The sequence below is a fragment of the Cinclus cinclus genome, chromosome Z, assembly GCF_963662255.1.
Source record: "Cinclus cinclus chromosome Z, bCinCin1.1, whole genome shotgun sequence".
NCBI lineage: Eukaryota > Metazoa > Chordata > Aves > Passeriformes > Cinclidae > Cinclus > Cinclus cinclus.
The window spans coordinates 19,485,996-19,510,970 of record NC_085084.1 but is presented as its reverse complement, the minus strand read 5'-3'; the positions used below and the strand labels follow the sequence as shown (position 1 = coordinate 19,510,970).

Sequence of the window (24,975 nt, the reverse complement as noted above, 5' to 3'; positions counted from 1 at the left end):
ATGTGAGTTGTATGTTGTCATTTGAACATTACCCTGAACATTATTCTGAATATTAGATTCGGTGTGCTTCTTTTTGACATTCTCCTGAGTATGCTAGTGTCTTGAATAAAGTTAGCTCTGCATATTCACAGAGATTCATGTCTATGATGTATTTTTATATCCTTTTGGCAAATCAGTCATCTGTGATCTTTATGAGGTCTTCATCTGTTAAATTATAATGAACTAGGATCAACAATTGTGTCCTTTCTGTTTGTAAAGTTAGTTGTGAAAATGTCACTAGGAGTCTGTGTTTGCATTTTGTTTCTCACAAATTGAATAAAGGTACAGTTTCATTACAGATTTCATACCAGACTTTTTTTAAAAAAAATTACCATATTGATATTGGATGGGTAAATAGATCAGCCAGTATAAGCACCTTGATTTACATAGAAAAATCAAATTAAGGTAGTTTTATATATCAAATATTAGATACCAATATTGAATGCATTATTTTTTGTCTCATTCTTTACTAGGACCTCAAGTTCATTTCTTGTGCTGCATGTCTTTGCTTTTTAATTATAACTTCCCCATGGGCATTAGCTTTGGAATTGCCTTGCTTAGAGGTTGTGCTCACCTTTGAGGCTACTTCTTACCTTTAAGGAAGCAAAGCCAATCCTGAGACTATATGTGGAGATTCTGGTACAAACGAAGGGCTGACTTTGAAATAACAAAGTGTTTGGAGCTTCATAAAAAGTGCCATGCTGTTGCAGTGGAGGCTTATAAATATTCTAGTCACCATGAATGAGTTCTATACTGTTCCTATGAAATACTAGAAACAGAGCAGTGAAGAAGCTGAATAAATAGTTCGAGCAGAGTGCTCAGTAATTTAAAATTCCTGTACTCAGAGTGAAAAGAAAGTAGATTTTGAAGAGTGGTTTTATGAGTCAAAAACTCATACAATTTTAAGAATCTAGGAAACCCTAGAAGTGTCAATGTCTGTGGCAGATTATCATGCATGTAATTGAAGAGTTCAGAACTGTAGATCTCGATAGACAGATTAGGCGAAAGCCTGTCAGACTTGCTTCAGAAGTCTTAGCAAAATCAGCTTATAGAAAGGAGAGCACTTCTCTTCAGGATAATTTGCCTTCACATGAGAAATTTCTAAAACTCTCGAGTATTTCTAGTATTTGAGATATTTCTCCTAGAAAATTATTTAAACAGGAGTAGCATTAATGATTGTTTTTAACTAATTTAAACATTTATTGGCAGATAAACTTGGAATGATCATTGCAGTATTGTCATGCTCAAGTTTTAAAAATTATGTCCTTAAAATCTGAAGCCAATTTAACATGCACCATTGGCTTTGTTTGATATGGCTAAATAAAGGCAAGGAGTATTTAATATGATTGTGTTATATTTGTACAGAACACCAAAGACAGAGCACAACTTGTCAGCATTCTTCAGTGAAGTGTTTAGAGATTTGAGTGTTTCAAGGAAGTGAACCGAAGGAAGGAGAAGCAGGGAAACATCACTTCTGGCATCCCTCTATAGCTGTGAGAAAAACTTTTGGTTCAGTTATGGCTAAATAAAGCTACAAACAGAATTACAAAGCACTGTAGGAATTCCTGGAAGGTTTAGACTAACATATCCATCCATTATTTTACTCTTAACACAGCACTGCAAATCAGATATTTGTGCTAGAAGTTCATTTGTGCTTTTCCTGATACTGATTTAGATGGTTGTCTTATATTATAGCAATTGTAATAATTAGTAGCAATTTTCCAGCTATCTTCAGTTCATTTTGAAATTGCTGTATTTAGGTGAAAATGCTGATAAAAAAATTTTCCATGCTCTGAAAATTCCAATTGGGTCAAAATACTTTAATACTGCCAAACTGAAATATATTCAAGGGGGTTTTCCCCCTCTTCCTATAGTGCTACTTTTAAGAGACACTATTGGTAGTAAGGGCTAAACTTTTCAAATAGGAATTTATTTGATGGTTTTGGATAATTTTGCAGCCAATTTCAAAAGATAGAATGGTGATGTTTTCAACTAAAATTCCAAAACTGAGAGACATAAAATGACTAATTGCATTTTAACATTTTAAAATCTATTACTTTAAGTAATAATGTTCTGAGAGGAAGAAAGCATTTTCCAATTTCCATTGAAATTCATGTAGTGCTGAGTTCTAACAATATTAAACTTAAAAAACCTGAGTTCTGGAGCATCACCTGTGTTATATAAATAAGAGAAACCTAGTTTGAAATGAGGAGAGTGGGGCAGAAGAGACTTTACAAAGATCTTTGTGGCAGACACTGAGTTATTGAGATTGTAAATGAAGCTGCCTGCAGGGATGAGGATGAACAGTATATACATATCTTCAATTTGTTCTAAAACCATTGTAAAGGAATGTATTTTCTCTTTCTCTTGAATGTTTTCTTACCATTCCCCTTCTTTTGTCCTAATAGCTTAGTTTTTTTGGCACTTTTGTATTCTTGGTTTGGTTGTCTTGATTCTTGTAGGTAGTCTTGATGAAAGATCTACTGCTCTACTTTTTCTTTTTTGTATTCAATGAAGACTTTACTTTTTCGTTGCTATTTGTAAAGGTGCAACTGTGGTATAGTGATCCAGAATTTTAAATCCAAATGTATTGGGATACACAGAGCTGGAGTAACTAAGAATTTGTAGATGCCATGATGATGAACATTATGAGAACCCAGTGAAATTGTGTTAGCAGCTATTTCACTCAAATAACACATACATTAATTTACAGATGTACTTTGTGAACATAGTGAAAACAAATTCTAGTAAATTCTACTATCAGTGGTGGTGAAAAGCAAACTGATATTATGCCTTGTTAGCAACATGTGGGGTGACTGAAATATCTAATGTGTGAAAAATTGAACTGGTAGTTTTTAATCTGTCAAGTTTCCATGCATTGTCTCACTTGGGCCATTATCCCTTTTCTTCTGTTCAAATGCACTACCTTTTCAGTTTGGAATCTGGCTATTTATGGGAGGAAAAACTCTCAGGATTTACCACTTGTTTCCATAGCTACCCTGATCTATTTCTTACCTGAAATATATATTGTTGGACCATATTTTTTCAGAATGTTTTGTTTACTTTGGAGTTCTATCCATCTTCTAACTACAGCTATTACTGTATGAACATAAGAAAAAGGAACTTGCTTAAAAAGGAGCAAAGATTGAACTCCCAGATGGCAAACTATAATTGAGTAACTGTCAAGACAAATGGGTCTTTAAAGTAAAATGTCAAACATATCAATTAATGATGATACAGTACACTGACAAATGAATTAGCTATTTTTGCTCACATTCTAGGCTATCTAATTTTAGGCAGAATTGCTGTCTGTATTGGTATATCAAGTTCACCTGCTGACTTTTATTACAAGGATTTCTGACAGCTGTATTATTAAATGGCTAAATTATTGCTTTTCACAAATCTTTCATTTTTTCCAAGTTTGATCAAAATATACATTTGTATATTTTACATATACATATATATATATTACACGTTTTTTGCTAGGGTAAACATGATATGTTTCATTTCCCAGACACTAGTTCATAAAGATCTACATTTTCTAGTATAGTAGTTTTCTTCCACCAAAGTTTTTCTCTTATGATTACGATTTCTACAAATGCACTGTACTGGGATGAGCAGGTTTGTATAAATTTCAGTAGTATTTTCACAGTATAATAATTTTACTGCACACATTAAGATTAAAACTTGTTCGGTCTTCTGGTATTTTTTTACACAGTAGAAAAATCTTGTTAATATCTAGTAATTTGCAGGGTTTCAGTTGCTAATAATGAAACTGTTTCACAATTTATACAGATAAACACAAGGACTGCTCTGGTGTGACTTTACATCTGACACATCAAAAGTGAGTATTTTAAAAAATGCTTACCTATTTTTTTTCATTGGAATGGAAATTGTGGATTCCTTTGAAATCATTGGAAATAAAAATAATATATACTTCACAATATTAAGAATTTTGAAGTCATGTTTGGCATGACATATTGGCAAAAAATTTCATTTCTGCTAAGAAACTTGACACAGCTGTGCTATGAGTACTGAGTTAATCCAGTTTAAGAGCTTCATATTTAGAAATCTGGGATGATAACAGCAATTATGCAGATGATAGCTTTGTCCTATTTCACATACTTTGCAGGAAATGCTTTAGAAATGGTAGCAAAAATGGAAGGAATTAGGAAGTGCTGTGAAATGCTTCTTTTTCAGGAGACCTGTTTCAGATGTAATCCAGTGTTTAGAAACTAGTGGTATCAAATAATATTGCATATCAAGTCACTTGCAGTTGTGTTTTACAGAGAGCTTGTTTACTAGAGATTGGGTTTTCCATTGCAGGCAGCCCTTGATTGCTGGAATGTATCTTATGATGTCTGTGAACACAGTCATACCACCAGGCAAGAAAGGTGAGTCATCATTTTACAAAGTGATTATATGATTTCATCATCTGATCTATTATTGTTGCTTATTGTGGAAGAAAATTTGACAGAGGCTTGCTGATATGTAGATAGACAAATTAATTATTTGATTGATTGAAAAAATGAGGAAAAAAGTAGTTATGTTCAAGATTGAATCCTATTTCCCTATGACTACATGAGGCAATCAGTGCTGTATAAACATAATGTCTACAAATAATGAGAATTTGTTTAATTTATTTTCATCTAATACTTTACAAAAAATGCCCTAACTCTTTTCTAATTCCTCCTCTTCCCCATAAAAAACCATAAACTGTTTTAGACTCTTCTTCACCTTCATTTGTCATTCTTGATTTTTGTGATTCTAGTAAGGCTTCAGTTTTAACAAATTAAATTCTACTAGTAAGGAGCCATTATTTAATAATTTTATTCCTATGTTTGTAGTTGGTTAAAAGGTCAAAATGCTGGACAGAAAATAATTGTAATAAAAAGTTTCTGAAAGTTCTGAAAGTTTCTATTCAGAGTCCTAAATTTTATCTGAAACTCAGCTTGTGCACTCCCAAAAATCCCAAAATCTTCAGCTAGCATGGCATGTTCTGTTTTAAGGAAGTTGGACACTGACTATGGCATGTTCTGTTTTAAGGAAGTTGGACACTCTGCTATACCAAAATTTTTAAGGAGATAACCAAGAGCACCATTTGTCTCATTCGCAGTAAGCTGCCTAAATATGATGAGGTGGTCAAATGCTTAGCTGACTCCAATTGTTTAGTGAATTCAGCTACTTGAAATATTTTTAATTTTGAATTGAAGTTAAAAATATTTTGCTCTCCACTTTGAAAACATACCAAATTAATCCTCCACTATCCCCAAGAATATTTGATCAGCATGGGAATTTAATTTTTCAGCCAGAAAGGGAGAGGGAAAAGGGTGAACAAACAGTTCTGTAGTTGCTGATAACTGCATTCTCATGTCAAATTTACAACTCTTAAGTGGAGCATGAAATTTGTTAAAATAGGAAACGCAGCAGTGTTTCTCAGAAAGGCATCAGGCATGAGAATTTTTCTGTAGGCTCTTCCGTAGGTATTGTTACTGCACCTAACACAGGTACTACCCTGTAAACAATGCACAGAACTTCTCTGACAAAGCCTCTTGTCTAACCCTAAATTAGGTCTGGGCCTTCATAATCAAGACTTCATTGTAAATTGTATTAGTTTAGAATTATATCACTTTATTTTAGTTTTCCTGTAGTAGATCATTTACCATTGCTGTTTATTTTAAGAAACCCTCAACATAGTCTGTAAGTAAATGTATTACTTTATTTTGTTAAATAGCAGTAGTGTACACCAGAAAAAGTTCTTCTAGCTTTCAGCCAGAAAGATTTTGTATGTATGTCAGCAGATTAAGTAATTTTCAAGTTACCTGCACTATATTTTATTAGTTTTTCTTTGGAGATACCCTGAGACATCTCCACTGCAGAAGCATATTATCTGTTATCTTTTGAAATCATCTCTGGTCCAGTGTTAGGTATGCTTCTTGTAAACCATGTGGAATGAAGTACAGTAATTCAACTTATCTGTGTTTGATAAATGATCTGTCACTGTTTATTGCTGTAATATTTTCACAGTGGTTGATGCAGACATTGCCTGCTATTACAAAAGGTCTCCAATGCACCTTTTTGCCTACAGAGTTCACACACATAGACTAGGTAAGAGTAATATAGGAATGTCAAGTACTTAACAGAAAAGTACTTAACAGAAAAATACTTACCCTGCACCTTTTTTTTAAGTATACCTCACTTCTCATGTATATTGATATCTTCTAGGTAAAGTAGTGAGTGGATACAGAGTGAGAAATGGTCAGTGGACATTGATTGGCAGACAGAGTCCGCAACTACCCCAGGTTGGTTGGGTTCTTTTTAGTTCTGAAGGCAAATTTTAATTGTTTTTGTTTCAAACTAAGAAGCTGAATTGGAAATCATGCGTCCACAGATTTGCGTTGTGGTGTATCCACTGGTTATGTGCTGTTGTGCTCCTGGAAGTGAATATTGCTAAGTATTATCATGATTAGATTATGATGCAGAAGTCGTTTCAGATATGTAGCACCATCCTTCTCATCAGCGTCTATTGACACAGAGAATATGAAGCACTCTCACTGATTGTGCTGAATCATCCTCTCTTTCAGGCATTCTACCCTGTGAAATATCCAGTAGACATTAGCTATGATGATATCCTAGCAGCCAGATGTGTGTTCAGTGGGGAAGGCAGAACTACAGAGACACATATAGGGTAAATTTTATCTGTTTGCTCAATTTCACAACTTGTTTTTTCCAGGGTATTGGTTATGTGTAGAAATGTTTTTGTTTCATGTCTTCATCCAAGGTAATTCTAAGAAATTCCTGCCAGAATGTTTTGTCATACTGTCTGGTCTGCTTAAGTTTTAACTCTACACTATGTTCATTAAAGTCACTTATGTGAATATTCACTTTGCTGAAGTGTTCAGAACACTTCTGAAATGAATCTATGCTGCCAAACAACTTACTCAGATGTTGGGCTGATCTGTTCTTAGAGAAGGATTCAGAATACCAATAATAGAAAATACATTTTTTTAATCAGGTGACATTATTAATTGTTTATAGTGAAATAGCAAAGCTTCACAATTATCTTGACTATTTCAGAAAGAAAATTTATAGAAGCTTATGAAAGTCTGGTATTTTGACCTATTGCAAAATCCAACCATAAAAAATCTGGACTAATACTGCAATTACCTTTGTTCAATAAAAAATATACAGGCTTTTATGAAAAACAATCAAACCAGAAATTACTAATAATAAAAACCAGGAAAATCTTAATTGTGTTGGTCACTGATGCTACTCAGCTGCAGGTGGGTGGTGGACACAGCTGATGCCAGTGGTGGTGGCAAGCATCAGCACTTTATTATTCCCCAGTACAACTTTTATACCTTTTCTCTCACATGCATAATGCCTACGTGCCCTTTTACTCTTTTGTGATTGGTCAATACACATCAGCATTCCAGGTTTCTTCCCCTTCAGTGCTGTTCACCTGTCTTATACAGCTGCACCCCATTAGGGATGATGTTCACCCCATTAGAGAGAACATAATCTGTTCTCCCACAGCAGATGAAAGACACAGCCCTGTAAGATCAAATGGACAAAAACAGCTGCAAAAATAAATACATTATTAGTACTCTCTTAGCTGGCTGTAGTTCTTTAAACTGTAATTTAATGCAAATGTAGAGAAACAAAGATAACCTGTGGTAATCTCTCTATTCTGAGAGTATGTGATGCACAATTTCAAGGAAAGAGATTATTACGCATTCAGCACCCTAAGATTGCATCTCAGTGGAGTGTTAAGGATTCAACATGGATTTATCACCCTCCAGTGGGCAGTTAAGATAGGGATATGCAGTAGTTCAAAAAAATCATTTGAGAAGAGGTTTTCACAAATATCATGACATTAAAAACATAAAACCTTAATTTAACTGCTGGCTTTTTTTCATGGGTTCAAAATGTTTATATCATGTTTCTGTAACTTTCCTCAAAGTAGCTCCTGTTTGTTGAATAATCCTTACAGTTTAAGAAATAGTCTTAGGAAAATTATGGTATTTTCTTTCAATGTATTAGTATGCTTTCAGTGGGGAAACTCATGTGTCCTTTTCACTACAGTAATTGTTGTTATAATTATTATTCCTTGTTTGCACTATAATGTATACATGTATATTTTATGAATCATGCCATATTGTTTATTAGTTCTATCATTATTTTTTAGTATTACTGTTATTTATTAATATTTAGTATTATATTTTACCACAGGTTTTGCTTCATCCCACTCTGGGGAGGGCAGGAATGGGGCAGTGAGCGGCAGTGCTTAACTGCCACCTGAAATTAAACCACCACAAATGCTTAGACACAGTACTGTGTCAGGTGAACCCCAGTTTGTGTAATTTCCACATCCCATTTTCTAATGGAGCTTTAAAGAGGAAGCAATTACAGTGATGGAGATTGGAAGTCCAACAGTGAAGTTAATGCTTTCTAAAAGCTTAAGCTGAGGTTGCCCAGTCAGTCTCATTTTTGTAGTCTCCAAGGGATGACAAACTTCCAAAACATGGAAAAATAACCAATTCCCCTTTTGAAACAGTCTCTTCTCCAGTGTCTCCTCCGGCTTATTATTGTTGCTATGGTGAATAACTGCATGCTGCAGAATGCTGCTGGAAAAGTCAGCACTGATGACTTTTGCAAACACCTAATAGACCACCTCTGTATTTTTTAATGAGTGTAGGCTCACTGTTTAATTGTGAAAGCTAATTAGAAAATCTTGATGTAAAGCCCTATATTTTATGAATTTTCATTAAAAAGTCCTAGCTTATTCATTGTCAGGATTGTAGGTCTAAATAAAAGACACCTAGATGGCAGAGAAAGAAACAGACCACAGTTGTAAAGAGGCCATATATACTCTGCTTCACAAAATAGTATTTTTCAGGAAAAAAACTTACTTGTGCCAGCTGTTTTTTCTATTGAAGACAGGATTATGTTGCAGTAGAGAAGAGCCACTTCTATTTCAAGTACATGCACATTTATCAAAGAGCTGAATTTTGTTAGTGCTTTATCATTCCCCTTGTACTCATGTTTTTGTTACCGAAGCTTACAAACAAATTGTTCTCAAGATGACAGTGCTATGTTCTCTTTAAGAGATATTTACAATATCTTAGTATGTAACAAAAATAAGTTTTGCAGATTAGAACCAGTGTGATTGGACATTAAATGAATGCACTTGATGAGGAAAGGGGGAAGATTTGTCATAAAAAACAGCCAGTGAAATGGAACATGTAGGTTATTTGCAACAGTTTCAAATTACATTAATCCAAGATTTGTAGAGAAGTAAGTGAATAGTAAGGTAAACAATGATACAGCTCTGTCATATTTAATCAGAACATGTGCACAGCCAATGGGAACTGTGTGGAGTGTGTTGCAGAAATTAGAAGGAAGAGCAGTTTAAATAGGTGATACAATTTTCTGTAAAATCAAAAGCAAATTGCTAGGAATTTCTGAGATATGTGGGAATTTTGTGCACACTGATTTTCTCCAGTATAAACCAATGAAATTTTTGGTATTCACTGCAATGCAGGTATTGCATGTTTTATTTAGAAACATCTAAACATTTCATTGCAATGTTTTAGTATCCTGTTAAACAAGTTGGATGATTCAAATAACAGCTATTCAGCTTACTATTTTCTAAGTGCCACATCTTTTCTATACCATGTAGGGGTACTGCCAATGATGAAATGTGCAACTTTTACATTATGTACTATATGGAAGCCAAGCATGCTGTCTCATATATGACCTGCACACAGAATGCAAACCCTGAAATGTTCAGAAATATTCCACAGGAGGCAAATATTCCTATTCCAGTCAAGTCTGATGTGCTGAAAGTGATGCATGGACATCATGAAGGTGAAAAACACTTGGAATCCATTTTATTCGTGCCATCTTATGCTCACTGATGTATTTCTCTGTGTTGTGTTGGTATGCAAAATTTTCATAAAGAGGTAATGCAGTCTGCATAAAATTTGAATTGCTAATTAGTAAAGCATCATGGGACTCTACTGCTGGTTTTGGTGGAAATGTCTGCCATAGTCTTTCATCGTTCTTTCTCGTGTTGTCTTGCAATTTCCAACTTATTTTTACAGCTGTGTGACCTGTGCCATAAAGACTGGCTTCTTTTTTCTATGCTAAACTTTATATTAAAAGTTTGTTAGTGTTTACCTTCTGTCTATTTCCTACAAAATTGAATCATAGCATTCTTCTAATTTTCTAGATCCCACTGCCATATTATGGGAGAAATCAAATTTTTGCATTGAATATTTGTAGGCATATAAATTGCAGCAACAGTATTTATTATCCAGAGGTAATCTGACTGATGTGTCTGTGTAGTAAGTACAAGGTGTAGTTTTTCTGTTTCAGAAGGGCATTTTTTCCTCAGTTAGGGAGGTGATTCCTTTCACATGCAGAGGTTAACATCGTACTCTAAACCCATTTTTCAGAAACCAAGGAGAGTGATACAAGTTCTTTGCTGCCCCAGGACAAAAAGGAGGAAGAGATTTTGGAGCATGGTATGCACTTGCTTAATTCCACTATTTTTTATTTCTATGTTTATTTCTCCTTCTATCTTCTAATATAAATCTTAATTTTTAAATTTCAGTTGTTTTAGTACTGTGTTGTTTCATACAACTACTATTTATATATAAAAATGCCAGATGCTAATTTCTTTAGGGCATTTTTCCAGTATAGGGAGATACTCAATTCCATTCACATGCAAAGGCTAAATCATATCCTAAATCAATTTTTCAGAAACCAAAGATAGTGATGCAAGTTATTTGCTGCCACAGGCCAAAACAGAAGAGGCTGTGATTTTGGATCAGGGTATGTACGTATTTATTTCTATGCCAAGTAAACGACTCATTAATATAAAATACTGATAAATTATATCCTGATTTTTAATGGCTTATGAAGTTATTAGTCTGTTTATCTTTAATTGATGCAATTTGCAATGTTCTGTAAAGCTAATAGGGTTGCATACTATATAAGAAATATTAAAAAAATGTTTACCACTGATCTCTAGCCTTGTAGGTAAAATTTATTAGTGCATTTTAATCTCATAATGTTTTTCTAATCTGTTTAATTTGCTAACAGAGGTTATGGTTTATTTGTATGTGCATGTATTCTGTATGTAACTGTTTACTATTAACTCTTCACTGATTTCTCAGTTTGTATTACTATATGTGTATTAGGGACTAATGTTCTTATGCTTTAATATTTCCTGTACATGCAAATATTGAGTTGAAGTTGAGTGCAGCTGCTCAGTACTCTACTATTTTTTACTATATTTGTGTATATGTACATGTATACATTACAACTCACACAGAAATGTGTGTAGTACTTAGCTAGAGGAAAAAAATGTTACTTCTATAAAGATTTTAGAAATATTCTGAGTATTATATGTGTTTCAGAACTATCTTAGACTCTAAAGTTCTTGTCAGTCATATACTGTTAGATAAAAACTTCCTCAGTGTTAGGATTTTTCTTTAGACTAAGGGGAAGATCTCATCAGCTACAGATTAATACAGTTTGCATTGAACAGTGTTGAGATTCAAGGACTAAATTAAAGCAGATTTCCTTTTGCCTTAAGGAAGAGCAAAGATTTGGCAATGTTTAGAATTTTTGATTACATCTCCCAAAGGGGTTAGATTTTCTATGTACTCTGCCACTTTTTAGAGTTAACTAAAACTTAATTATTTGAGTTACATAAAACTAGCTTCTAGAGTGTGAAACTGTCTTGCACAAAAGAACTTTGAACTATTAGAAACAGTATTTACAGTGGCATATTTGATATTTATCTTAATCAATTCAAGATGTATTTTTTAAGAAAGAAAAACCATTCAAATCTTTTAATCCTGTTTTAGAGCAGAATGAAATATCTGCTTACAAATTTGCATCAAAATTCATGCTGACAATCTGCTTTACACTTACATTACCGATAAGTGCATTAGCATTTGATCAGTGTTCTTGTTATGTGTATGTCTTATTGAATTTATTATTGTTTGAAAAAAAGTGTTGAAAAAGGTCCTGCTGTTAAAATATTTTTTCACCTGTCTTTGAGATGTATTTTGGAGATGCTTCTGCAATGCAGTCTGGTTTGTTGAGAGCACTATTTAATGTACATTCTCATCCAATCTGTTTCTATGGAAACACACAGAATTGTTTTGTTCATTTAAAATTACTTCTATTCATGATGTGAAATACCAAAACACAGTAGTTGCTGTGAATTTAATTTTGTGTTCTTAATTGTTAGATAAATTCTCCCATCATTTGCAGGAGACTGTCTTCAATTTTATATTGATACAGCTCTAACTTGAGTTGAATTATGTTCTGAGTAATCAAAACAACAGGAAAAGCCAGTTCAGTTTGGTTTTATTTTTGTATCTAAAGAGGAAAAGTTGAGTGGCTGGCTTAGAAAGTAGGTTTTGGTTCTGTAAGTGCTCCCCAGATAGACTGGGGAAACCAGGAACTGAAAAAGGTCTGCGAAATGTGCATTGCGAAATTTACATAGAAGTTGGAGTCCAGTTTTGTGGGCAAATCAGTTTTAAGCAATGGTGTTGCCAATTCATCCATGTCCTCAAGTAATTTCAGTGAGTTAGACAGTAAGAACCAAATCTGGGCAAGGCTTTAATAGCAGGAAAATTCTACAGTTTGAAGGGAGGAGGCAGTAGACCCTACACAGAAGAAGAATATGCATACATCCACTGGGTTTGAGGTAATTATACAAGTATATCCTTTCACAGAGGTGAAAGACAGGAGTATTTCTCTTTATGGTCTGGCATGGCATATACTGTATGATGACCATATCTGCAAAGCACAGAGACACCAGAACTGAATCTTTGATTAGTTCTGTTGCTGCTGAACTGTTGCTCAGTAAACTCAACCTTCGATTTGCTCTGAAGAAAGCACATCAACAATTTTCCAATAACTCTTTTGTTTTATCTTGCATGGGTTTCTTTCTCTGTGTTATAGCAGATTATTTTCCCCTCCTTAGTTTCAGGCAACTGAAATAAGCACTGTTACTTCAATAAACACTGAAATAGTTGTTAAATTGTTCTGCTGCCATGGAGGTGATGCCATGATGATTTTTTGCCTTTTCTTTTTATATACCTTTTGTGTATTCTCAGTATTCTTAGCATACATACTTGTAATTCTTTAAGGATGATATTTTTGCATAGTCCTGATATTCTGCTAGGCAAAAAACCCCAACATCCTAAAGGCCTTGCAGCTGGGAGGCTGAAAAGCCTTACACTGTTTTAAGAAACCAAAGCCCTCTCTAGAACATACTTTATAGAGTAGAGTGAAGCCTACTCTAGGGAAGAATACTTTAAAATAAAGAAATGACACACCATTAATTTAAATTTCTCATTAAGTCAAATGTACTAATCTAAAAAGTCTGTAAAATTATATATGCAGTATACCATATATGTGAATTCTGGCATATTCCACTTTGACAAATTGTTGCGCCTAAGGATCCTTATTAAATACTGGGATAACCCATTTATCCCTTAGTCATGTTTGGTTCATATTTCTAGAACCAGAGAAAAGTAATCAGGGGTATGTACTAACCTGGAGGTTAGACATATGGTCAAAGAGACAATTTTTGTGTCAGTAGTCTTAAATCTAAGGATTTGCCTCAAAAGGGGAAAACAAAAAAGTCTGTCACATTAAAGTATCTGCCTACAAATACTGTGTATATCACATTTGCCTGGGCATAGAGGTACCTCCCGTCACACACAGGGCGTTGGTACCTCCAGGTGTTATCATTGCTTTTACACTAAATTTTCAATTTCACCATCTTCCCTCATCAGAGGCACATTAAATATATAGAAATAAGCAGTAACCATCACAAAGTGAACCAGCACTCTGCCTGAAGGCTAAGCCAAATCCCTGTTATGTTAAAATTTAACTGAACTTGTCCTAATGAAATTGACCTCATTATATAGTTTGTGAAACAGCAGTGAAGTTCATAGGAAGTAAATTGTTGTAGGAAATTTAATTGATTTAGACAATTGGTGTATTGGAAAGTTTCCTGTTTCTGCTGACATCAAGTCCCTAGTAAAACAAATAATAGGTATGTTTATTTTTTGTTCATCAATAGAAGTTGGATTAAATTGTACTCAATAGATACAGTAAAACAAAAACCATTTGTTAGCATTCATGATCTCTGCCATATGTCTTTACCTGTTGAAAAAATACCAAAATATGTTGCATTCTGCTTGTTTGTCACTTTCCTGTAGCATAGCACAGTATAGTGCACTTCAGGTTTGTTTTGGTATGCAAGCAGTGAAGCAGACTTTACTACTGAGAAAGTTTGCTAATGGTGTACCTGAAAGCTTTAGAAACTTGTTCATATAAACAATAGCAGGAATAGTTTCTTGAAAAAAAAAAAGGAAAATGTAAGACAGCTGATAGTTACTTGGATATCCAGTATTTAAGGTTTCATCTGGCTCATGATTTGATATCTCATTTTGTGTATATTAAGTACAATCATAAGCTGAAGTAGAAGGGGCAAAATTTTACTACTAAAATTAATGCAATTATTTGATTATGCTTATTATATTTTTCTGCAGATTAAACATAATTAAATATAACTGTGTTTAAATGGTGTACAGCAAAATTCAAGTTTCCTTGAGCTGAAAATTCAGTAGCAGCATCAAAACCAAAAATTAGACTTTGGGTTTTGTTTTAGAATGGCATATATGTACATATATGTATGTCACATACACATAGAGAGGAGAGAAAAGAGTTGAAGTTTTCATTGTGCTTCTGATACTATGTTTGCCATGGCACTTATGAAAGTACATTTTTACTTCTGTCTGGCTTAGGGAATTTAGGAGTTAATACTAAAAGAGTAACATATATTTTGCTTATGATGATGGAATCTGAAGTGAGTCAAAACTTGCAGCTACTGTCAGCATTGGTGTTGGTACTATGAATACAGTGGGACTTTTTCCCTTATCCAGCATTATTTCTTCGTTGATGTAAGACTGTTATTACAGGAGTTCAAATGGGAAAATTCAGTATAAAGGAACATAAGGTCTTTCTTTTTGCAATGTCCCAGATAGATTCATGTCCCTTTTTCACAGCTGAATGTGTTAATTGATATTCCATTAAGCCTCCTATGTTTAAAATAGTATTGCAGTTTCAGTCAAGCATTCATATGTTATCTTCTGTAAAAGCAAGCTTCACATTTGCAGTCATTACAATTGCTGTCCTAGTGGTGATATGGGTTGCACAGAAAACACCTCATTGCATTTCTACCTTGTTGTTTTAGAGATTAAAATGTGTACAGTGAGAGAAGTAGTACACAGCAGAAAGAAAATAATATGGCTCTGTAGTGTAAGACAATTTGATGCTCTGATTGCGTGTTTTTCTCTAGACTCTTCCGGGAGTTGCAGAGTGGTTCTAGATAGCAAAGCAAAGAACTGAAACAAAGTCTGCATATGCACAGCTCCTGCTGAGACTGACTGGAAATGTGGCTTGAATGTAAGGTGTGGAATATGATGCAAAGTACCCTGTAAATTCATACTCTGATATGTTTCTAGGTGGACACGCAAAATAAATTACCATTCTGTTTGTCTAGCAAGGTAACGGTAATTATGGACCTTAATTTCACAGTACAGGCTGAAGTACTTCAATGGAAGCATGTGTTTCATAAACAGAGATGCTGGAATAAAAATGTTATAAGTCTTTCTGTACAGTTAAAATATTTGTTCAGGAATTCTTGGAAAGAGAATCTTTGAATAAGGTTAAGTATACATATAATGTGGTGGCCCATTGACTGTAGGAAGAAGTTTCTTTGTAAGAAAGTTTAACATCATAATCTGTACAAAATGGGGTCTGAATGAAGATTACACATAATCTGTCTTTTAATTATTTTCAGTTATGTGGTATACTTGAATATGACTGTGCACATATGCACACACACGGAAAGAGAAGTATTTTGTACAAGGTATTTATTAGACATTACCTGGAAAATATTATGCTAGGTTGTAGCTGAATCTGTGAGTTGGGAAACTGAAATGTCTGTGTTGAGTTGCATATTTTTTGCATTTCTAAAAAAAGCTTGTTACAGTAAAAACACATTGAATTATGTCTTTTTTGCACCTGGGGTAGAAATCTCTGATTTTTTAAAGTGGAAGGAGGTGATACCGCTCCTCCTCTCTCTGACCATCTCTCTTTTGTTTCCTTAAGGGAAAATAAATAAATAAATAAATAAATAAATAAAAAGAGGGGCAAATGTGAAGGGAAGCCTGCAGTGTTTTGTGGGGCAGGTGTTAAAAGGAGCATCAGCATGCAGGAGGGTGGTTAGAGTTTCAGTAGTGTGTTTTTGTGATAATGTTACATGGCAAAGCCGTGGAAGCTGCATCAACCAATAAGATGATGTTTTATATGCCAGCATGGGTTACATTTCCTTCTAAAATAAAATTTTAATAATCTAGCCTTGCTAGTTTGTATATAACTGTAAGAAAAGAAAGGAGTTTTGATTTGGTAGGTGATTAAAAATCCTTAGGAGAGGCTTGAAACAAAAGAAAAATTTTTGTTCCACTGTTGATGTGGAATGTATAAAATGAAGTGTTTGAGACACTTTTGGATTAAGGCCAGATGTACAAGAAAATCTTCAGATGTTTTCAGGCTTTGACATGTTTAGGGCTCAGATTGTATGACATCTCTTAAAGAGAGTACAGAAGTTAGATAAAATGACTGAATTAAATCTGGGAAGAAAATACTACTAAAAGATACTAGGAGTGATATATACTGCTAGGAAATTATAATTAGGGAGATTCAGAAGAGCAGAGGACTTGCTTACTCTCACAACACTGAATGATCCTGCTCAAAAATTGTAAATAAAAGATGGGATTTTGATTTGCTTAGGATTAGTTTCTTCATAATCTTTACAAAAGCATGTACAGCACAGTAAAAAAAGGAGCATCAGATCTAAGCAGGAAAAAAAATGCAGTTGGTGTAAGTTGCATATCTAAGCAGGAAAAGAATATAACAAGCATGGAAGGGAGCCGTTTTAAATTTAATGTTTCTGTCTTCTCTTTCTGACCCTTGATTTATGTTTTCTGGCTCTTAAAATTACAGAAGGATGTTTCCTGGGTGTTTTCTAAATGGCTGCTTATCAATGAACAACTACAAAAACTGGTTATAATATCATTAGTGTGTCTGAAGAAGTTGAAAGTGTAGTACCTTGTATTAGTACAGGAAGAGTTCAGAGAAATTAAGTTATAACACAAACCTACAACAAACCAAAATTATTATTACTGTTGTTATTATTATTATTATTATTATTATTATTATTATTATTATTATTATTATTATTATGTTTTCCTTTTTTATAATTTTGCTGTCTCTTTTTTAAAATAATGCGTGATGATGCTTTAAAAATAAATTGAAGATAGTGGAACTCCTCTGTAATAAATACATTCTCATTTATGTAATTTTGTGAGATTAAATGTATTTCAAAGTATATACTGCATGAAATAGGAATTTGAGGTGGAACTGGTACACCATGTTCTGGAATTCAAATGTCTGTAGTATATCTAAATGAGCACAGTGAGGTGCTGTGTAGTAAAACTATTGTCTTTATTGATAATCTTCTAGAAGTAGCAAATAAATGTATTTTATTGTAACAAAATTACTGGCTCTTGTCAGGAAATTATTACTGGTGAGGAAGGAAGGAAAAGAATAAGGCAGTTAGATCGCTGCAAGCAGCCTTGGTTTTGAGTGTCAGGGTTTGATTAGTTGACAAGGAACACATGCCTGTAAAATGTAATATTCAGTGAATATTCTTCATCTTCCTTCATACTTTCACTTAACTTTCACACTTTCCTATTTACAAACTCCCATAAGTGAGTTTTTAAAAACTATGCTTGGGGTCTGAAAACATTTCTACATTAAAATACTTTGACAGAATAAGAAAGGGTGATTGAAAAACAAAATGTATTTATACTGTGGTAGTAGCAAAAGCCCTTCTTAGGGACATGCAGACATAGAATTAAACAGAGATTTTAATTTTTTTTTTCCTACCTTTTGTTCCATCCTTTTTTTAGCTCTGTAAGCTGCTTAGAGATTCCTTGAGAGCAGATGTGGCTCCTGGTTCTTCAGATATGTCAGTTTGCCAATGCTGTAAGTGTACACCACTGTAAGGCAGTGAGGGTGGCCAAGAAACTCTGCAGCAGCTTAACACTTTTCATTTCTTCATATCTGTGCCTCCCAGCCTTTCAAATCTCTTCAAAATAAAATAGCCTTACTTCATACTTTTCGGTTCTCAGGAATCTTTCCAGTGCTTTCATCAAAGCAACAGATTAAATCATGGCTTGCATGAAAGACATTTTGAAAGCTTTTTTGCCTGTTATATCAAACACTGTTAAATATCACTTGAAACAGGCATTAATTTTGTTCACTTATGATTACATAAGTTATTCCATGCTTTTCTCCTATTCTTTTCTCCCATCAGTGTTATCTTATGTATATCATAAGTAAGTCATAGTTGGACCCATAGCATTTGACCATGATTTCAGTACTTAGGAAGGAGGCAGAACCCCTGACCACTTTTGCCAGCTGAACCCACAAAACAGAAGCATGTTGTGCTAAGACAGAAACATGTAGTCTCAGAATGCACCCCATTTTATTCAGAGATAATTGGGAAGCTCAAAGTCAACTGTGAAAACTTTTTCTTGGTCATGTTTGGATAGGACCAGAACATGAGTTTGGAAGAAAGAACATGAAGTCTAAAATGCAAGAGATAGACTGGGGAGCCTCTCTGAACCATCATAGTGAAGCTGTATAGATACTATTTTGGGTATGAAAATTCTCGTCTTTTTTTCTAAAATGTAGTAAAATGAAATTTCACATAGGTATCTTAACAGGTACACATTCAGGCTCTCTGGACAGGTTTACCACAGTTGAACTTTGTATCTATCTAGCTTAGTCCTGCAGTACCATGGCTAGATACTTCATCTAAACTGGAAATTGGTGATTCTGACAGCACCGTGGTGTGCTGCTGAAGGACCACAGACAGCAATTGCTCCCTGCAAATTGGGGAACTTGGGCTCTAGTGCTGGAAAAAACATGACTGGTTTTAAAAATAGAATCATAGAATATACAGAGTTAGAAGAAACCCATAAGTATGATCAAGACCAGCTCCCTGCTCCTCACAAGACTACCTAAAACTAAACCACATGACAGAAAACATTACATATATAAACTGCTTTATCAATCTTAATCTGATCTTCTATTGAATCAGATGAATGTCAACTCATGTTTTGCAATGAAATTGCCAATGTTATGATTTTGTTTCTGTGACTGTATACCTAAACATTGTTCTGTAAAAGAGTTTTGATAGTACAGAACCACCACAGGAAGTTTAAACTTACTGGAATATGCTTGTGCATTGTTTCATTCTTGAGATTTGGTCTTGACAACTGTGACTTCTTTCAGAAAGAATAAACTGCAGGTGTTTGTAGCTAATTATCTTTTCCATAGGGGAAAGTGTGCTGATAACCTGAATTTCTTATGTGCAAGTTATCTTCTCTGGAAGTGACCTAATCAGGCAGCTTTCCAGAGACTGCACTGCTAGATTTCAGTTTCTTCAGTACAATCAAGTTGAGTCACCCATGTCTTTGTCTAGTCATACTTGGGCATTCTAAAGGCCAGGCTGTCTCATCACAAACAAGACCAAGTAATGTTCCTTTCCTACTGAGTATATTCAGGCAAACAACACCTTCCACTGTTCCAGCTGGTACAAAAGCATTGCAAAGCAGCAACACAAGGTTGTGTTTTGATGTTTGCTGGATATTGCTTTGCACAGAGCAGCTTTTACTCAGAATCAAAATGAATCTGCTCTTTTCTTGTTATCTATAGCAAATTCTAAACTATTTCTTAAAATTACACTGCTTGCAAGTCATTGGAATCTGCCTGGACATCACAAGCAAAGGTGAAAGAAAGTTAGATTCAATGTGTGGAATTTAGGTTAGGGTTGCAGACATTGGGTAATCAGGAAATTTAAATTCTTCACTTCCATGTCTTTTGTGCCTTGTAAATACTCAAGAGTTCTCTCAAAATGCCAGGACATTGACAGGAGACTTCAGCCTAGTGTTTGTGCCAGAAGTATGGGGATACTGGTCACATATGTAGACTTCATGGATGTTTTTTGAACTTTGTGTGGAGTTTGTATTCTCAAACACATTCACATAAAAAAAGGAATGCAGTTTAGGGCAGCTGCATTTCTGACCATTTCTGTTCTCTGATGCATACCTTTTTCCATGCATTCAGACAGTTCCTAAATATTTTGAACTGCTGTGGTTACAAAACCTCTGCTTAATGAAATCTCAAACAGGACAAGCTCAGCCTAGAAAATACCTCATCTATACCCATGGAGAGTGGCTGCAGTACTCAAACTGTCCTACTCTATACACCAGTGTTCAAAGATTCCTCACATACCTTATGGTCATTTGCTCAACTCTAGGAGAAAACCAAAACAGATCACCCTACTTCGACTTGAATCCCTGATTAATAGCTTCCATAAAGACCACTGGAATTCTCTATGAAAGCACCCTGTCCTAAAAATTATTCCTTGGGCATTTTGTGTTTTAGGTTGAATTCTCCTGCTCTCTTTTCTTCTTGTCTTCTATTGTGCCTTATCTTTTAAGAGTTTCTTTTGAAGGAGCTAATATCAGGCAGGTAAACAAAATAACTTTTTTGTATTTTTTATTTGTTAAATCAACAAGCAATATCTGTTTTAGAGACTGGGTTAATTATTCTGTGACAACACTTGCACACCAGAGATAGAATGCAGTACTTTTGGCTGAAGCATGAAGCTGTCAAACGTCTTCACTCCACTAGAATGAGCATATAAGCTGATAGATTTCTGAATTTTTTGTAAAAAGTGTAGTATATTGTTGTCCTTTAGCAACCAATAATTACAGGTCAGTTGATTAGACAGTTAATATAGAACTAGGAGAGAGTGAACTGTGCAATGATCATTAAGCTTGCTTTAAGAAGACCTGCAGTTTAAAATAACATCAGGCTTGTTTAGGGAGACTTCTCACAGTTACCTTAGTGAGAGCACTGCTGTTACCACTCGGACCTCTCATTGGAAATGACTGCATATAGGTCTCCAACCACAGATGAAACCAAAACGTTTGTTTTGTATGACATTAATTTAATTTTTAAAATGTTGGGGAAGAAAAGAGAAGTAGAGTATTTTAAGAAAATAGTGTATTTAAGAAAATGTTTAGGAGAGTATTTAGGAAAAGAATGTAGAGTATTTTGTATGAGAAACATATGAGATGTTTCCTTCGTAAAGGAAATTCCAGCTGTGTTTCTGCTTCAGCACCAGCTGATGGTTGCTTTAATAATTAAAATAATTAAAATTAATTAATTAATAATTAAAATCTTTCTCAGTATGAGTATGGTTTGTATCCAAAACTCCTGTGATATACTTTTAAAATATTTGGATTTGTGTTGAATCAGTACTTGGACTCATTAAATGACAGTATTAAGATAATGAAGTGCTCTAGCTTTAAGAATTGCATATGAAGCAAATAATTACTATTTGTTGTATAGCTTAATGATTTTGTTTGTTCTCTAATTTGCTTTGTTATTTTCATTGAAATTAGTCCTGTTACTTCAGTAGCTATTTTCTGACAGAGTGTGTCATCCAGGATATTTCATTTCTAAGGGCAAGGAAGGCAATCCTACTCAAAATCAAAATTGAACAGGGACTGTTTAATAAGATAACAGATCCTCTAGGAACCATTTTCTAAATACTTAATTTCCTCTGCACAAGGCTGCAAGTGATGACTTCTGGTTCTGAATGGGGTTTTTTTTTTGGGTTTCAGTTTTTAATTTGTTGCGGGGAGGGGTGGTGTTTGTTTCCTTGTTTAATTTTTTGGTTTGCATGGAAACTTTATTATTTATAGTTTCACTTTTCTGAAAAATGTCCTCTATAGACTGTCATAAAATAGTACATTTTTTTAATTACAAGTGATTTGTGTTTGAAATAGAAGGATACCTACTTGCAGTAACTCTTAAAACACATTGAATGTCTCTTTCCACTCAAGTGATGCAGTGGTTTTTAATAGAACTAATGATAGTTTCAGGCAGCCAAGATACTTGATCAAGAAATTCTGTTTTCATGGGGTTTTTTTGCTTTGAGCTATTGTTCTGGGATGTACTAAAATGTTTGTTGAATGCCTAAGAAAGTTACAGTGATAACTGCATTGCTAGCAAACACATTGAGAAGAGTTTTCCTTTCACTGCCAGATGATACCATGACTAAGGAATGTTACTGTTTGGAGTAAAAGAAGGAGTAGAACCCAGACTGAATGAATAAAAATCAATTCAATGGATCATGTATTTTATTCTACAGTGGGTGCTATGGAATCTGTTTGCAAATGGGAAATTTGGTTTTCTTACAGCTTAAGTTTCTTATACAATGACTGACTTCAAAGAAATGTGTTTTTAAAAGTATCATGATTGTCTATTGCTGTCTTTGTAAGTAAAAATTTTGATAGAACTATAGAGTTTTTCCCTCTTTGTTTTGTGAAAATATAACTCTGCAGTTGTCTGGCAAATCTGGATAATTCCATCATAAATATTTTTTTACTGAAATGTGCACACTTTTTCCTTTCCCTTTTTCTTTCATTTTCCCTTTCTCTTTTTCTCCTGTTTCTTGTTCCAAAGAACATCTCTCCAGAGGTGATGATTTTTTGATGCCAGAGTATCAGGTAAAAATGGGCATCTATATGTAATTTAAAGTCAGTAATGATTTGACTGTATATTTTTGTGCTAGAAACCTGGCTCCTTCAGTTCCTGAGGCTGTAACAGTTCCTCTTTGCTACTTTTGTCAGTAACTGTTTGAATAACTTTGTTACATTGTACCCTGCTCAAGCCTTCTAAAATTATTCCATCTGTTATAATTGGTGTATTTTCTCCTTTACTTTTATCTTTTCTCTTTTCTGTGCAGGTGATTTCTATTCACTCCTTTCTAAGCTGCTAGGAGAAAGGGAAGATGTTATGCATGTGCATAAGCATAACCCTACAGAAAAAGCAGAATCAGATCTTGTAGCAGAGATTGCTAATGTAGTCCAAAAGAAGGATCTTGACAGAGAAAACGCAGATCATGATGAAAGGGACAATACTATTCTTGTCAGAGACAGAATTCAGAAATTTTACAGACTAGAGTCTACCTTGAGGCCACCAGAGAACAGGCATTTCTCTTTACAACAGTCTAAGCATGGTGAGGGAAGCTGGGAAAAAGAGCATAAAGGAGGTGGGTTTGGGTTAATTTTATACAATGAAGCGCAACATAAGAGCTGTGATCCACATTAGCAAAATCTGAAGGGAATTCTAGTGGAGTATTTTGCGTGACATTCTTCCTAATTACTGAAATGTTCTCCCTCTACTTAGAGGTATTTCACTGGAGTTCTTTCCCCCTCCATGTGTGAATAAAGAATGTGTGTTGATGGCACACCACCAGTACTTTCTGAACAATATGGTGTCATTTTCAACTCTTAAGACTTTTACTTGATGGTTTTATATCAGTTACACTGGAACAAGGTACACATAGGATATAGTAATCACAGGAAGTGAAGAATTTAATACAAGTAACTACCATAAAATGTTCCTGGAATAATCAATACTTTTTATGAATTTGGTGATTACCTCGATCTGTCAGATACATAATTTTATAAAATTTATTGCTGTTACTCTGTCAGATATTTTTATCTAATTCAGAATGAATGGTAGATAATCCTGAAAAATTCTTCAGAAGTAAAATTTTCTGTGTATCGATTTCAAATTGGGCTTGACTCTCCAAATATTCTTGTACAGGCTGTTTTATTGTGCTAGAAATAGAATTATTCCCTTCAGGTTTCTATGACAGCAGAAACCATGGAATTACAGTGTTCATTTTACTTGCATTTTGGTCTCTGTGATATTGACTGTCCTTAGCCTTACTTGCTAATGTGGAAAGACAGATAATGCAGCATGTGATGAGTATCTCCTAAGAGAAGCTGATATGACTGCATGAAAGCCATCTATATCCATAAGCTGTAGCCACACATGCCAGCTTTTATGTTGCAACCACCCAGATTGATGTTTCCAAGTACTTCTGTAGGCATATACGCATCATTCATCAACCATTTTATTTTTATTCCTGTTCATAATGTTAACATGTATTATCTCTGCTTATATGAGGTTCTATTACAGTGTTTGAGCTCACCAAAATCCTGGGTTTGTTTTTAAAAGAAAACCAAAGATGAGGATTTTCCAGTATTTTGTTTTGCAATCCAGTTAAATAAGAGCCTGTCACATTATTGTCATAGGGCAAAAAAACAGGTGGAATGTTACTAAGTGCCTGACATATGTGTTAATCATAAATAATTCCATAAATCTCACTGGAATTAAATGTTTAGGAAAATAATGTGGATATCATTTGTGCAAAAGCAGTTTCTTCAGTTTTAACCAATAACATGTGGTACGTACCAGGCAAAGAAGAAAATTCCTTTTTCTTTTCACGGATCCAGAGGAAGGAACGTCAGTGAGCTGAATAAATGGCTCAGTTTGACATACCTTGTAGCATGAATTCTAACTACAGAAAGTATTTGCTTGAGTATGTCAGAAGCCATATATTCATTTGGGGGGAATTTGTTGGTGGAGGACTAGCTAATAAATGAACTTTCAATTTATGCAATTTTGAGGTATAGGAAACAAGAAAACTGATATTTTCTTAATTAGAATTTTTGGAGGTGTTTTTTTTATGCTTGTAGTACCTTTGCCTACAGAATTCCTGACCTGGAGAAGTGGTCAGTACCATCTTTTGGCAAAAACACTTTTGTAGCAATGAAATATTTAAGCATATATTTAGTTTCTTTTTAGGGAAGTATTTACGTATTTAAAACAAAATCT

The 24,975-nt window shown here is 34.3% G+C and overlaps 1 protein-coding gene across 7 annotated transcripts in view; it reads left to right on the top strand.

Annotated features, from left to right (window-relative positions):
* Positions 1 to 24,975, top strand: part of PAM (peptidylglycine alpha-amidating monooxygenase) — a 68,903-nt gene that overhangs the window by 22,748 nt on the left and 21,180 nt on the right. For 4 of the 7 annotated variants that reach the window (XM_062512709.1, XM_062512707.1, XM_062512706.1 and 1 more), the window contains exons 7-14: positions 3,835 to 3,883; positions 4,366 to 4,433; positions 6,067 to 6,147; positions 6,265 to 6,341; positions 6,624 to 6,727; positions 9,722 to 9,909; positions 10,807 to 10,878; positions 23,033 to 23,338. In XM_062512709.1, coding sequence (XP_062368693.1) covers positions 3,835 to 3,883; positions 4,366 to 4,433; positions 6,067 to 6,147; positions 6,265 to 6,341; positions 6,624 to 6,727; positions 9,722 to 9,909; positions 10,807 to 10,878; positions 23,033 to 23,338 — 945 coding nt within the window. The remainder of the gene's footprint in view (positions 1 to 3,834; positions 3,884 to 4,365; positions 4,434 to 6,066; positions 6,148 to 6,264; positions 6,342 to 6,623; positions 6,728 to 9,721; positions 9,910 to 10,806; positions 10,879 to 23,032; positions 23,339 to 24,975) is intronic. The other 3 variants (XM_062512711.1, XM_062512710.1, XM_062512708.1) reach the window with 1 other exon arrangement.